Source organism: Phyllostomus hastatus, unplaced genomic scaffold (genome assembly GCF_019186645.2).
Source record: "Phyllostomus hastatus isolate PE091 unplaced genomic scaffold, TTU_PhHast_1.1 phas_scaffold_129, whole genome shotgun sequence".
Lineage (NCBI taxonomy): Eukaryota > Metazoa > Chordata > Mammalia > Chiroptera > Phyllostomidae > Phyllostomus > Phyllostomus hastatus.
This window is the reverse complement of record NW_025334009.1, coordinates 11640242-11654066: the sequence shown is the minus strand read 5'-3', so window position 1 is coordinate 11654066 and position 13825 is coordinate 11640242. Positions and strand designations below refer to the sequence as shown.

Genomic DNA, 13825 nt, shown 5'->3' with positions numbered 1-13825 from the left:
CTGGGGAGCGGGACCTACTGATCTGCGTTTCTAGCAAGTTCCCAGGTGAAGCTGCCGCTGGCGTGGCGCCCCAGTTAGGGATCAGTGGTGTCGCAGACCAGGTGAGTGTAACACCCGGTGTGGGGGCTACTCTGCTCACTCCCACGTGGATACTGTTGTTATTACCAACAGCTGCCATTTATTGAGTGCTTGCTTCTTACGGGTTATCTCACAGCTGGGGAAAGGGGCAGCAGATGGGCAAAGCTCAATCCTTTCCCTGGCTCCCTTTGGCCTTGGTGTGAGAGTGCGAGGGAAGGGGAGACACCAGCAGAGACCCAGGAGCGCCGGCAGAGCGCACAGCTGCGGAGGGGATTAAGGTCGCCTCCCGACCAGAGCGCCCTGGGCGCGGTGGGGAGGAGGTAGGGCAGCCAGAGGCGCCTGGCGGTTGTCCAGGCTATTCCGGCCCGGAGGTGCGTGGCGGGCCCGCGGCCCGCAGGGGGCGCTGCCGCGCCGTCCCGCTTCCCCGGCCGCCCACCTCGCGGGCGCGCCTCTCCGCAGTCCAGAGCCGCCCGGCCCGGGACCCGCTCGCAGCGAGCGCTCAGACTTCTCGGCCGACGGACCGAGGACGCCGCCCGCTCTGGGCCGCCCCTGTGCTCGCCTCCTGCGCCCGCAGGGCCTTCCGTCCCCGGCCCGGCACCGCAGCACACTTGCGCCCGAGAGCACAGCTCCCACCCCCGGGAGCCTCCCGGCCGTCGGCGGACCCCGCCGCCCCGCCGCCGGCGCGCTCAGCGCCCTGCTCGCGGGGCACAGGGAGGGCGGTGGCCGGCTGGGGATGGGCGGCCCGGCGACGCGGAGGGGCGCCGGGGGGCTCCGCGCGCTGCTCCTGGCGCTGGTGGCCGCGGGGACCCCCGCGGGCGCCTACAACCTGGACCCGCAGCGCCCCGTGCGCTTCCAGGGTCCCGCCGGTTCCTTCTTCGGCTACGCGGTGCTGGAGCATTTCCACGACAACACGCGCTGGTGAGTGCCCTAGCGGCTCCCCGACCCCTGCCCGGCCGCCGCGCCGGCCTCAGTTCCCCGGCCGGCCGCCGCCTTTCCGGCCTTTTCCACGCCGCCGTCCCGAGGGGGCGATTTAAATGTCTCCGCTGCGCGCAGCGCGGTCGCGGAGGAAAGGCGCGGAAGGAGGGCGGGAGGGCGCCGGTCCCGGGTCCTCCAGACGTCCCGGGTGGCGCCCGGAGTTGGAGGGGGCCGGGCCGGACGCTTCCTCGGGGTCCCAGCCTGGAGTGTGCGGGGAGGACGGCCCTTGGCCTCCCAGCCAGACTCTGCTTAACTCTCTCCATCGCACAGTAACTTGGCTCCTCGGCCGCCACTGGCCCGGCTTGCATCCCGAACGCCGCAGGGCCGGGGAGACAGGGCACTGGAGATGCAGATTCCACAGTTCCAGGGAACTCCTAGTGACACCCCACCCACCTCTCCCTGGCTTCAAACCTGTCCTGCTCCACTGCGCGCAGGAAGCAGAGTGACCCCGGGATGTGAGAACAGGCTGTGTGTGAGCAGCTTTGGTGGGAGGTTGCGGGGCATGCAGGGGTCCCCAGAGGCCTGAGTGTCTGGTACCCCAGGGACGTATAGGAGCCCAGAGGCCCCCTCCCTCCCTCACAAGGTCCGCTGCAGAAGTGAGCTGAGAGGGTCTGGGGTGCAGGAAAGGAGGATGGTCCAGGAGCCCAAGTGACAAGGACAGGGGGCCGGTGCGTGATTCCTCTCATAGCCTGGGCCTCATTTCATACGGGTCATCTGACCTGGACACAAGCACCAGAAGTCTTAGAGGGATGGGGTCTTTAGAGGTCACCAGTCCAGTTGCCCCCCTGAGGGCCCCAAGGGGTGGGGAACTCTCCCTGGTTAAGCACCATTCATCCGCTCAGGCATGCAGAGCTTGAGTGTGCAGCCCCAGAGGAGAAGCACGGAGGAGAGGTTGGGCCCTCCTTGACCCTTTTCCCTGCACAAGTGGGAACGAAGCAGCCACTCACGTCACCTCTTCATCAAAGAGTTAGGCCCATGGATAGTTCCCTTATTCAAGGTCCTGGCCCATTGGGGGTCCGGGGGACTATTTATTGTGTGGTCAGCGGTGTGAGCATCCTTCGGGGGTGCAGGCTGGGAGGGCAAGGTCAGTGATGTCTGCACTCTCAGCGTGTAGTGCTGCCAGAGAGCCGCTGCTCTGGGTTTGGACAGAGGCTGGTGCAAAAGAGTGGCTTTGCAGATCAAGCACTCACAAGTTCCTGGAAAAGTGGGGACTCCGTGACCAGCCAGCCCATTAACCCTCGTGCTGTTTACCGAGCTGCCTCCAGGAGAACCTCGCGTAGCTCCTGTCTGGTTTCCCGCCTCCCTCCCCACCATCTACCCCAGTGGCTGAGTTTAAGGCCAGGCTGTCTTTCCTTGCACTTGCTGATAATCCCCTTTAGAAATCGGAGCAGGCTGAATGCCTCCTCCACACTCAGAGTCCACCGGGGGATGGGGAGGTGGTAGAGGATGCAGCCTGGGCAGAAGCGGTTGGAGAGCACACCACAGGGTACTACTGTGCCGGACTCCTGGACGGTGTGATCTTTGCCCGAGGCGTGTGGAGAGAGCTGTCTAAAATAGAAGGGCTTCTCTGCGCTGGGGGCTCCGGTGGAGATGCAGGCAGCAGCCCCGGGGGCAGTGTGTGGGACCTGCAGTTGTGCGGGCTTGTGCGCTCCGAGCTCTTTAAGTTCATTACACAGCTTGGTTAAGACCCTCTGGCCTGGATTTGCATAGGCTGTAGGTGTAAACTCCCTCCAATTGGGAGGACCCGAGAGCTGACCTCTGATACGGGGAGAGAGTGGAGCCTGCTTTGTTTTGAAAAGGGGATGATGAAGACGTCGGACAAGTGCAGACACGTGCAGGGAAAGACAGCCCGGCTCTCAGGTCGGCACCGGGCAGATGGCAGACAGGAGGTGGGGCCGGGTGGTAACGCTGGTGCGTGGCCCTGGTGCCCATGGAGACGTGGGGCAGATGTTTCAGGGGTCACCACGAACCCGTCCACAGCTAGGCTGCTGGCCACAAAGGTGCCCTCTTTGCTTCCAACACAGAGTGGGCCACTCCTTGTACTGGAGTGCTTGTCCCTAACCTCTAGGAGACCTTCTGAAGCAACTTTCTCTCTCCCCTCCCCACCCTGCCCTGACTTTATTTTATCTTCGTTTGGCTCATCTCCTTGATTTCTGTCCTCTTGTTCCAAGTGTTTCCCTCCTTACCCTTTCTCTCTCCTCTCCCTCCCTCCACGTACTCCTCATCTTACACCTCAGACGTTGTTCTCTGCCAACTCTGCTGTCCAGCCTTGGTGGGCTGTGGCCTCGGAAGCAAGAAATTTCCAGCATCTCCTCCTCTTACCTTGCAGCTGAAGCTTGGCAGCATCTGTAATTATTTCCTCCGAATGAATTCCTGGGCTTAGAGTGGCTGGGCCAGAGAGGAAGGGAGGTTTTAAGTCATTTTCTGTGCATTTCCAGAGTGCCAGAGAAGCGAGAGTGTGTACTCCAGAGAAACGAATGAACTCACAGGGTCCCTGGAGATCTGGAGTCATTTACCAACGGGTCACCGCAGAGCAGTGGATGAGCCTGGCAGCCTGAAGGAGGGGACTTACAGGTCACAAATAGTCAGAGTGGGTGAGGGAGGCGGGTGACACACATGAAAAGGAGAAATAAAGAAGGCAGGAATGTTAAGTCTTGTATCCGGTTGTCTTCCTTCTTGAGAGGAAATCGCTCCTTAGCTGCTTAACTCAGTATTAGTAGTTGAATGAGTTGGCTTCCTGCTAATTCAACACCATTTTACAGGTGGAGTGACTTGCCTGTGTGTAGGGCGAGGGAGGGAGGGGGCTGTGCTGGAGGGGCAGGGGCAAGGCTCCCGCACCAGGGTCAGCGCCGCCAGCCCGCGCAGGCGCAGAGGCGAGAGCTCAAGGTGGGGAGGGGCCGTAGGTGCATGTCACAAGGCACATGTGTGTATTGTGCCAGAACCAGCCCTAGTTTTTCCATCCCGTACCTGTGAATTCCCATCAGTTCTTTGAAACCTGTCACGGACCAGGAGGGCCTAAATCTCCATAAGAGAAGGGGTGTGATCTGGCTTTTTCCGAGCTCCAGGGACTGAGCCAGCTTCCGCGCCCAGAGTGCATTGACAGCCCCAGGCTCCTCCTCTCTCCGCGTGGTTGGCTGGAGCGGCCCCTGGGCCACCGCGCTCTAGGCAGTGGGGGCGTCCCCATGACCAGGTGGGCACTGTTACAGATGTCCGCTGCTGCAGTTTGGATGCAGTCATGCAGGCGACTCCGTTTCCTCCTTTGCAGCGTCACCCAGAGAGCGTCTGCCTGCACAGGGACGGCTTCCTCCCGTGCACCCCCCTGCCCACCCCAGCCCCCATCGTCTTGCGGTCTCTGAACAACAGCAGTGGGTGCCAGGGAACGTGGACAAAGCCGATTTCTGTGCCCTCCCCCTGGACGCGGACGGGCCCCGAGGCTGCAGGGCAGATGAGCCCTGACACCCTGCGGTACAAACAAATGCCACCCAGCTGGCTTCCAGCGCCCAGAGGGGGTTTCTTTGACACCCCTCCGCTCTTCTCTGCCCCCCGACGCCCTGGAGTTGGCTGGGTGCCCTGGCTTCCGTTCCGGCGACCTGCTTCCCGCCCATTTGCTGGGACACAGCAAGACGGCCGCGCTCAGGCACAGGGCAGGGGCTTGGAGATGGGAGACGTGGGGCTGTCTGCCTTGTTCAGGGTGTCAGGGCGTCGTCCCGTGTGCAGCAGGGGGAAGTTCGGGTCCGAGGAGGACACAGCGTCCTCTCTGTGCACTCAGGTGGGTCACGGAGAGAGCAAGCTAGACATCTCTGCTGTCCTGCCAGTGTGTTGCCGGTAGCCAAGTGTGTTACTGTTTGGAGTAAAGTTAATCACAACCCAAGAATATTAAGAATTCAGCACTTCAGTCGTACCAGCCACATGTCGAGTGCTCGGTAGCCCACATGGGGCTCGTGGCTACCGTTTTGGATCACCCACAGGGAGAACGTGATCATCACCGCAGAAAGTTCTACTGGACAGCACCGGTTCAGAGCAGTGACTTAAGTCTTGAAGGGCTAGGCAGAGACCAGAAGGCATTACAAGAAAAAGAAAAAAAAGCTCAAATCCTTGGCGGATTTGAGGTCTAAAACTGAAACCAAGGTGCTTGACTCTGACTAAAAACTGAGCGTGGCCAGCCAAAGCGGCTGAATTCTTTTTCCATTCCTCAAACGCTGGCGGGCCTGCTGTGTGCTAAGGGGCAGGGACTCCGGGATGAAGGATCCACTCCCGGTCTGCTGGGTGAGAAGATCGTGGGACTCCGGTCTGGTATCTCAGGTGGAATGTAGGATGCAGCTCCAATGGGGAGAGGGCTGTCCCCCCAGCTCGGGCAGGCACGGGCTGCTGGGCGGGGGGGGGGGCAGAGGGGAGCCCCCTGTGAAGGTACAACATTCAGCGTGGGGGCCCCAGGGCCATGGGCCTTGCCGCCCCCGTTCTACTGAGGAGATACCTAGAAGCGGCGGGGCAGCTGCCTTCCCGTAACCACCCAGGGGGAAGTCCTCGCCCAGCTCTTCTGTCCCAGGCCGCTCTCAGGCGTGGGTGTAGCTCCGCCTCCCCATCTGGATTTTCTGGAAGTAGCCTTTTCAGATCCTGTTCCTGGCTCTTGCTGGCCCCGCGGAGCCTGCTCGGGGAGGGGATGACACGTCTACGAGGCCCCAGGTCAAAGGGGACCCAGAAAGCATCTCTTGGGGTTACACAGGAGTTTCCCCCAAAATCCCGAAACTGGCGAGGGTGCTGTTTCCCGAGCTGGTGCTGAAGTCTGTCTGGGGCAGAGGCGGCTGCGTGGCCCAGGGGAGAAGCTTCCAGGGCAAGGACACAGGCTGCTTTCAGCCGGTCGCTAACAGCCCCGAGTGTGAGGGTGTGAAGGGCCTGGCTCCAGCCAGCTCTGACTCCCCGGTGGCCTGCTGCCGGTCAGGAAGAGTCTCCTTCTGGTGACTCCTATTGCGATGTGTCCAGGGAAAATGTCTTCATGTTTATTAAAAGCAGCCTTGGTGTCCTCAGAAATCACTTGCTTTCAAGGGAGCTGTGAACCGTAAGCCATCGAAATGAGCGATGCCATCATACGGTCTTTGCTGGGCATCTGTGTACAAGAGGTTAAATGCTTTCACGGGCATACTAGTCTTTTTTTTTTTAAAGATTTTATTTATTCCTTTTTAGAGAGGGAAGGGGGGGAGAGAGAGAGAGGGAGAGGGAGAGAGAGAGAGAGAAACATCAGTGTGCAGTTGCTGGGGGTCATGGCCTGCAACCCAGGCATGTGCCCTGACTGGGAATCGAACCTGAGACACTTTGGTTCGCAGCCTGTGCTCAATCCACTGAGCTACACCAGCCAGGGCTCTGCATAACAGTCTTTAATCGGCTCTTTGGGACAGTCCGGGGAGTGGTTCCAGTTTGCCTGTCAGGGAACCGAGGCTTACAGGGTTCCGGGTGGCGGCCAAGGCCCACCCAGCCTCAGCCAACCGGGGGCTCATGCAGATGCCAGGACGGAGCTAGAGGTGCAAGAGGAGTATTGGTGAGGGGAGGGGGTGGGGGAGGCCTGTGAGCAGGGAGAGCCTCAGGCTTCCATGCAGATCTGGTTGAAGTCTTAGCCAACTCAACAGGGACTCCCCCCCTTCCCCCCCATCACAGTCAGCGGGAGCCTGGGAAGAGTGGCCTCAGCTTGATTGCTGTGGCCACGCTGAGGGGCTGCAGCTGGAGACCGAAGGTCAACTGCCCCCTGGCAGCGGAGCGCCATGAGGGGACACACCTCCATGGCCACCCCGGAGCCCGTCACGGGTGCGTGGCCGTGTCTGTGACTGGGGACCACTCTGCCTTGGCTCATCCCGCTGCATGGCATGGGGAGCACTGGGGCACCGGGCCATTAGAATTGGCCCCGAAGCCGACTCCAGAGTACTCTCACTGCCAGCGGATCTCAGGGAGGTCGCAGGTGCGGGATGGAGGAGGAGAGCACTCCGCCTTAACCTTGAGCCACCGAGCGTTTGCTTGGATGAGCTCTTGACTAGACCGCATCCCAGGTACCCTGGGAACCAGCCTTGAGCCGAGTGGATTTGGCAACTCACTAAAGCAGAATAAAGTGTTTTATCATGACCTTCCTTTTTGCCAGAGGGAGCCTTAGAAAGCAAAAGTGAATCCAGGTGTGGGGAAAAGAAATCTAGTCCTTGAAACCACAGGTTCACTTGGTCCCCAGTGTCTGTGTTTTGGGAGGACAGAAAGGATGTGTGTTGTGAGTTTAGATTCACAGCAGTGGCTACACTGGCAAAGCTTACGGAGTACTTAGCACACCTCAAGGACTGCTGTCCTTACATGCTGTCCTTTATGCATACCAGCTCATTCAATGTTCCCCGCGGTTGTTTCAGTGGGCTGTCATGGTAGCCCCATTCACAAAGGGGGAAACTGAGGCACAAGTAACATGGCAAGGGAGTGGTGGAGCTGGGGCCTGTGATGTTGCCCCCCAAGAAGTTAGGAGCCTGAGTTTGGGGCTACAAGGCACCCAAGACTTCTGTCTCGTGAGGTTCTGTCCTGCTGGTCCTGCTGGACACGTTTTTGACATTACAGGGGTGGGGGCTTCCTTGTGACACTTTGGGGGTGCTCTTCCTGGCCCACTGGCTCGGGTGCGGGTCCTGGGGTCCTGCTTTCCAGGGTCGCTTGATGGTCACTGAGTACACGGGGATCTAGTGATCCCGCCAGGGACGTTTGCAGGGCCTGCTCTCACTCCAGGTCTGTCTGCTGTTCAGACATACATGTCCGAGGAAAGATGGGAGATTCTGGAATATTCCATGTACCCATCCTAACCTCTCTGGGCTGCTTTTGTTACCATCCCTCCAGCGGCTCCGTTGAGTCTTCCTGGCTCCCACCGCTAATTTAAGAGGCTCCAGTTGGAGAGTGGAGGGGGAAGGTAGCATGGTGGCCAGGCTTTTCGGATTTACCCCTGGATCTGTAACATTGCTGAAGAAACTCACACGAAGTCAGATGTTGTGCACCAGTGGCCAGCAATGTGGGAGCGAGGATGACCCCTGAAATCTGAACATGAAAGAGCATGGAACCGGTCTTGTCTCTGTCAGCCCAAGTGGCCTCTTCCACCCTGCCCTGTCCGTCTGGTGGTGACACACTGTGGTGCGCACACCCCAGAGCAGAGCCAGCAGCGTGCAGTGGTGGTGACACGCTGTAGTTTGCACACCCCAGAGCAGAGCCAGCAGCGTGCAGAACACACCAGAAGGAGGGGTGGCAGCAATGCCTGGCACCTCTTCTCCCCCAGGACGGTCCTAGATAGTGGATGTTCCAGACTTGGGGTTAGGGCTCTTCCTGGCTCTGCCTTTGCTGGGGCTCGATCCCCAGCAGCAACCAAACCTGTGGTCTCCATGCCATAATGGGGGGGGGCTGTCACAAGGGTGGGCTCCAGCGTCAGCCCTGACGGCGCCCCCATGCAGGAGCTGGGGGGTCTCTGCAAGGTCCTCCAGCTGTTTGAGTCTCATTTCCTCCTCTACAAAATGATGATAATGAGAACGCTCCCTCGCTCTGCCTGGCGTGGCTCGGTGGGTTGAGCATCGTCCTGCAAAGGGAAAGGTCACCAGTTTGACTCCCGGTCAGGGCATGCGCCTGGGTTGCGGGTTTGGTCCCTGGTTGGGGTGAGTATGGGAGGCAACCAACTGATGTTTCTCTTTCACATCGATGTTTCTCTCCCTCCCTCTCCCCCTGCCTTCCACTGTCTCTAAAACTAAAATCTGAAAAAAAAAAATATCCTCCCTCATCATGCTGTCGGGGAGGTAAGCGAAGTGACGTCAGCGAAGCCTGGGCCACAACCTGTAGCTCGTGGCAAACCCTCGATAAATGCTAGCGGTTACTCGTGTTGTTGCTCTGGTCTGACTTCCCGGCCCATGGCCGTCTTCATCCTGAATTTAGAGGCTAAGAGTGTGCTTTTCGTTCCTCTGTTGATTCAGTTACTCATTTACCAAAGTCTGAGTGTCAACACTCAGTACAGAAATGAGTGAGATGGTCTCACATGAAACGCACTCTCCATTATGTGTGGTCTCCGGACTTCCGGTCAGGGTCTACGTGCATGTGCATTTCGGCGTGTCATTCGCGTCCTGCGTGCTTCCGGAGAGGACCTGAGATGGCTGCGTTGATCGGAGACCCTTGGGACTGTAAATCCGAGCCTTTTGCGTGCCTTTCCCTTCTCTCAGAGACGTCGGGGGCCGCTCTGTTGTGGGGAGCCCTGGCTCCCAGCCCAGGCTCCAGAGAAACCTAGGAGGTCGGTCTACAGTTCCAAGGTGGGGTGGTGGGGAGCATTTTTGCAAAAAAAAAAAAAAAAAAAGGAAAAAAGGTAAATGTTAAATTATTGATGTGTTTTTCTTGGAGAAGAAAATGATCAGAAACCAACAGGAAGACCTCAAGGTTTTTGCTCAGCTCTGCCAGAGGTCTGCAGTCTGCTCCAACGCTCGGATTTTAGTTGTTGACGTGGTGTTCTCAGGTGGGGAAGGACAGTGTCAGTCCTTCTGCCATTTCTCCTTCTCCAGCTGCCTCCCCTCGGGGCATCTCCCAGGGCCCCCAGCCCCCGGCCGGGGCTGCAGCCCAGTTCTGAGGCCCCTTACTCTCTGGTGGGGCAGCCATGGGGCTGTGACACTGGAAGGTGGGACCCCACTGATACCTCTGCTCTTTCCCGGGTGGACATGGCACACCCCCTGTTTCATTTACGGAGTCATTTTTTTCTGGGCTGGATCACACCCCTTTCCTTCCCTGTATTTACTCCAGCCTGGGGTTCCCAGAATAAAAATAACCATTGCCAGCCTTTTACGAGTACTTCCTACGCGCCAGAGGTGCTAGGCTCACAGTCACCCGGATGCTGCTACAAAGGGAGGTGCCGGTGCCAAGTCCAAGGTTACCCAGCTAGAATTGGAGAGTGCAGGTGAGTTTGACCTAGTGCTCCTCTGGCTGTTCTCAGGGTCAGCCGTGCTGCTGTGCCCTCACCCAGCCCGTCAAGTCCCTGTCCAAGGTCTCCGGTTCCTGAGGGGGACGAGAACGTGTCCTGATGCAGCTTCTGGGAGACGTGCCCGGGCTCCGCTTCCTTCTGCTCTTGGCCTTGGCACATGAAATATCCCACTCTGTTCTCAGATGTCTGGCCCTCCTGGGTACAGGGCCCCTTCCCCAAACACTTTGCCATTTCCTTTCGTGCCTCTCCATGCCCTGGGGGGGGGGTACCCTGCATTTGTTAGTGGCTTTGTTTTAGAGATAAAGGAGTACCTGGGGACTTGGCCCAGGGTCACACAGCTGGACAGGAGCTGGCAGACTCTTCAGGGCTGTTTCTACCAGCCCTCCCTGCCTTTCTCATATTAGGGCCCTTGAGCCTTGCAGTCCTGGTTGGCAGGGAGACTCCTTTACGGTAAGGAGAGGCCATCAGGGAGCTGGAGGAGCAGTAGCCACAGTTCTGAGCCACAGAGCTGGACAGTTGAGTTGGGCTGGGGAGCACTGAGGTATCACAGTCCAGTTCTCTCCGGGGGTGGATGCCCCCGCTCGATGATACGTCTGTTTTCGGTCACTGCAGTCCTGCTGCAGAACAAACCACCCTAACGCTCAGTGGCTTACACCAGTCACCGTTTATTAGCTCATGATTCTGTGGTTGGCAGTTTAGACTGGGTTCTGCTGGGTGGTTCTTACGTGCTCAGCTGGGCGCTCTGTGTATGCATCTACCATCCACTTCTGGGCTGGTGGGCAGGCTGGTTTGTCAGTTGGCTGGCTGGCTGGCTAGCTGGCTGGCCAGTCAGTTGGCTGGTTGGCTCTCTGACTGACTGACTGATTGACTGACTGGCTGGCTGGTTGGTTGGCTGGCTGGTTGGTCAGTTGGCTGGCTGGCTGGCTGGTTGGCTGGTTGGTCGGTCTAGGATGGCTGCAGCTGGCCTGGCTCAGGGTGCTCCCTGTGTGTTTTCCTCCTCCAGCAGTCTGGGCTTGTGCACGTGCTGGCTGGGCAGGGTGCCAGGGGTGCAGTCAGAGGATGCTTGGTCCCTTGAAGCCTAGGCTGTTCCTTCTGTCACATTCTGTTGGCCAATGCAAGGGACAGGGCCAGCCCACCTTCAGGAGGAGGGGAGCCAGACCCCATGTCTTGATGGAAGGAGCTGTGACGTCACACTGGAAAGGGCATGGACACAGGAAGGTGGAGAATTGCGGCTGCCTCCGCGATCTATCAGTGGTGGAAGTGCCTTAGCTGTTCCTGGATTTCTGCAGCCTCAGCCGACAGTCTGAATAAATTTCTGCCCACACGTCAGCAGAGGGACTGAGGTTCTGAAGATCTGTGAGCCCCTGGGGTGCTGCCAAGTGGCGGAGCTGGGACGAGTCGGATGCCAGGGCTTTTGGCCCGATGCCCAGCCTTCTAACACTTCTTTGAGCACCTACTTTCTGCCGAGCGCCATGCTCGGTGCTTTATAGACTTTATCTTGCTTACACCATATAAGAACGCTTATGAGGTACGTTTTTCTTCTGTTTTACAAAGGAAGAAAATGGAGCCTCAGAGTGGTTAAGAAACTTGTCTGAAGTCACACAGCTTATCGGTGGTCGAGGCAGGATTTAAACCCTGTGCTCTTTACACTCCACCACCTTGAATAACTTGCCCTTGAAGCTTAGCATTCAGGCGGCACCACTGGTTTAAAACACTCACTTTGACACCCAGAGTCTCAGTTTCCCAGCAGGCAGAGAGAGTTGCCTCCGCGGTTTTTCAGGCTCCACACCTCCGGCCAGCAAGCAATGCCCTGCGGCGTCTCCTCACTCTGGAAGTGGCCGGTTTGGCTTGGTCAGAGGTGGCTCTCTTTTGCTCAAGTCTTGGCTATTGTTGGTCACTTTAGGGCCGTGGAGCGATTCCTGGGGTTTCCATGTGGTGCGGCGAACACGCAGTGATTGAATTCCACTCCTGTAACTGCCCCATGGGTCTCTGGGGAAGCTTTGGCTTCGGGATCAAATGCCTGAAAGCAAACCTAATGGGTTTAAGGTTTTGAGTCCCCAGTTGCTGTCCTGGGTCTGGCTGTGGTTTTGCCCGCAGAAGCACAGCCGTGGCCTCTGTGGGGAGGGAGGGAGCTTCTGAGACGCTGTCCACTCAGAGCCTTCCCCAGAGGGCGGCTGCGGCCCAGCCCCTCTCTGCCACCTGCTCCCCAGGGGACTGACCCGCAGTTTGCCCTCAGGATGTGAGGGGTAGGTTCCAAGCGGGACGGGCAGCTGGGCTGAGCCTCTGTAGCCAGCTGGACCACACGCAGGCCGGTCACGGAAGCGGCTGTGTTGGAAAAACGGAGGGCATCTCAGCTGCTGCAGTAGGAGGGAGTCGGGGGGGACTGGAAAGGCCATGCCCTTGGACACCGACCCCCCGGGCTCGAATCCAGCTCTGCCACTTATCAGCCAAGTAACCTGCCATCTCTGAGGAAAACGCACACCACAGGCTGCCTGGCAGGATTGCCGTGAGCAGGAAATCAGATGACCCGTGAGCATAACTGGCACTGGCAGATGCATTGATGGGCCCACATGTTTAATTAGGTGCATGAACCACTCATTATGAGGGGTGAGTCTCTGGGCCACACCACACCAGCAGTGTGTTTTAGAAAAGCAAGAAGGTGATGGAAGTTCAGCCTGATGGGGAGGGGGCAGCCACCTTTCTGTTGCAAAGCCCAGTCTGTCCTTTGGCAAAGGGGCTCCCACATCCAAGTGCTGACTGGGAGCCACCCTCGGAGCCTCACCTGGGCGTTTTCAGGCAGGCCACATGTGTGAGCCGCTGGCACCGTTGGGGGCACTTGATCCCTGGTGGTTCCCCTTTCCTCCTCCTGGCTGGCGTGGAACGGGCAGAATCGGGGAGTGGGCGTTGCAGGTGACTGCTGGGGTGCGTGCTGTATCTCGGCATCTTACCAGGCTTTGTGGGCTCGGACACGCCCCGGGACCACCTCTGGCCACCTGCGTCTCCATCTGTAAAATGGGGAGAGTGTTAGTGCGCCCCACAGGGCTGCTGTGAAGATTCAGTGTGACTCCACCATCGGGAGCCTGGCCCAACACTTGCACACCCCAAGTGCCTGATCCGTGCTGGCTGCCCTCGTAATCAGAAATCTAGAATTCCGAGTTAATGAGAGGACTCTAACATGTCTTTGAAGCTGGAGAGTGTCTCTACCTGGGGATGTCCTGGGAGGAAAGTCTCACTTCTCAAGGGTCATCTGCTCCAACCAGCTCCAAAGGAACGTGGTTATTGGTCACCTGTGTGGGTGGTGACATAGCACCTCTTAGACTGTACATCACGTAGAGAGCTTGTTAAAATGCAGGTACTGCTTTAGTGGGCTGGGGGTGCGGCCCGAGACTCTGCATTCGCCAGGCTCCCAGGTGTTCTCCGCGCTGCTGGGCTGAGGACCACACTTGCAGTAGCGAGCAAAAGTCGGAATCAGCCTGATGACTTACTGTGGGGGGGGGGTCTGGTGGGGGGGGGGAGGGTGGGGGGACTCGCAGGCTCTTTTATATGGTAACTGCACAGAGGAAAGAAGCGTCTTATTGTCTCGTCAGGAGGACCAGGGAAGAGTGTGGGGGATGTTGGAGGTGTCTGGGATGTCTCTTCATGACTGAGAATAATGAGGAAAAGCAGATGGCATCTTTTCAGTGGCTTGTCCGGGACCCTGGGCCATTGTGCTCTCTCTACCTCTTGGGATCAGCCTGGCGGATGGCCAGCTGAACTAACTTCAGAAAAGACAAGCTCATCGGCTGGCCTGCAGCCGCAGACTCGCTGGCCGGCGGCCTAGGTAAA

General features: G+C 58.5%; 1 protein-coding gene across 1 annotated transcript in view; it reads left to right on the top strand.

Moving 5' to 3' along the window:
- Positions 1 to 524: 524 nt before the first annotated feature.
- Positions 525 to 13825, top strand: part of ITGA9 (integrin subunit alpha 9) — a 309179-nt gene continuing 295878 nt past the window's right edge. The window contains exon 1 of the mRNA XM_045856800.1: positions 525 to 996. Within this exon, the coding sequence (XP_045712756.1) occupies positions 812 to 996 (185 nt within the window). The 5' untranslated portion in view covers positions 525 to 811. The remainder of the gene's footprint in view (positions 997 to 13825) is intronic.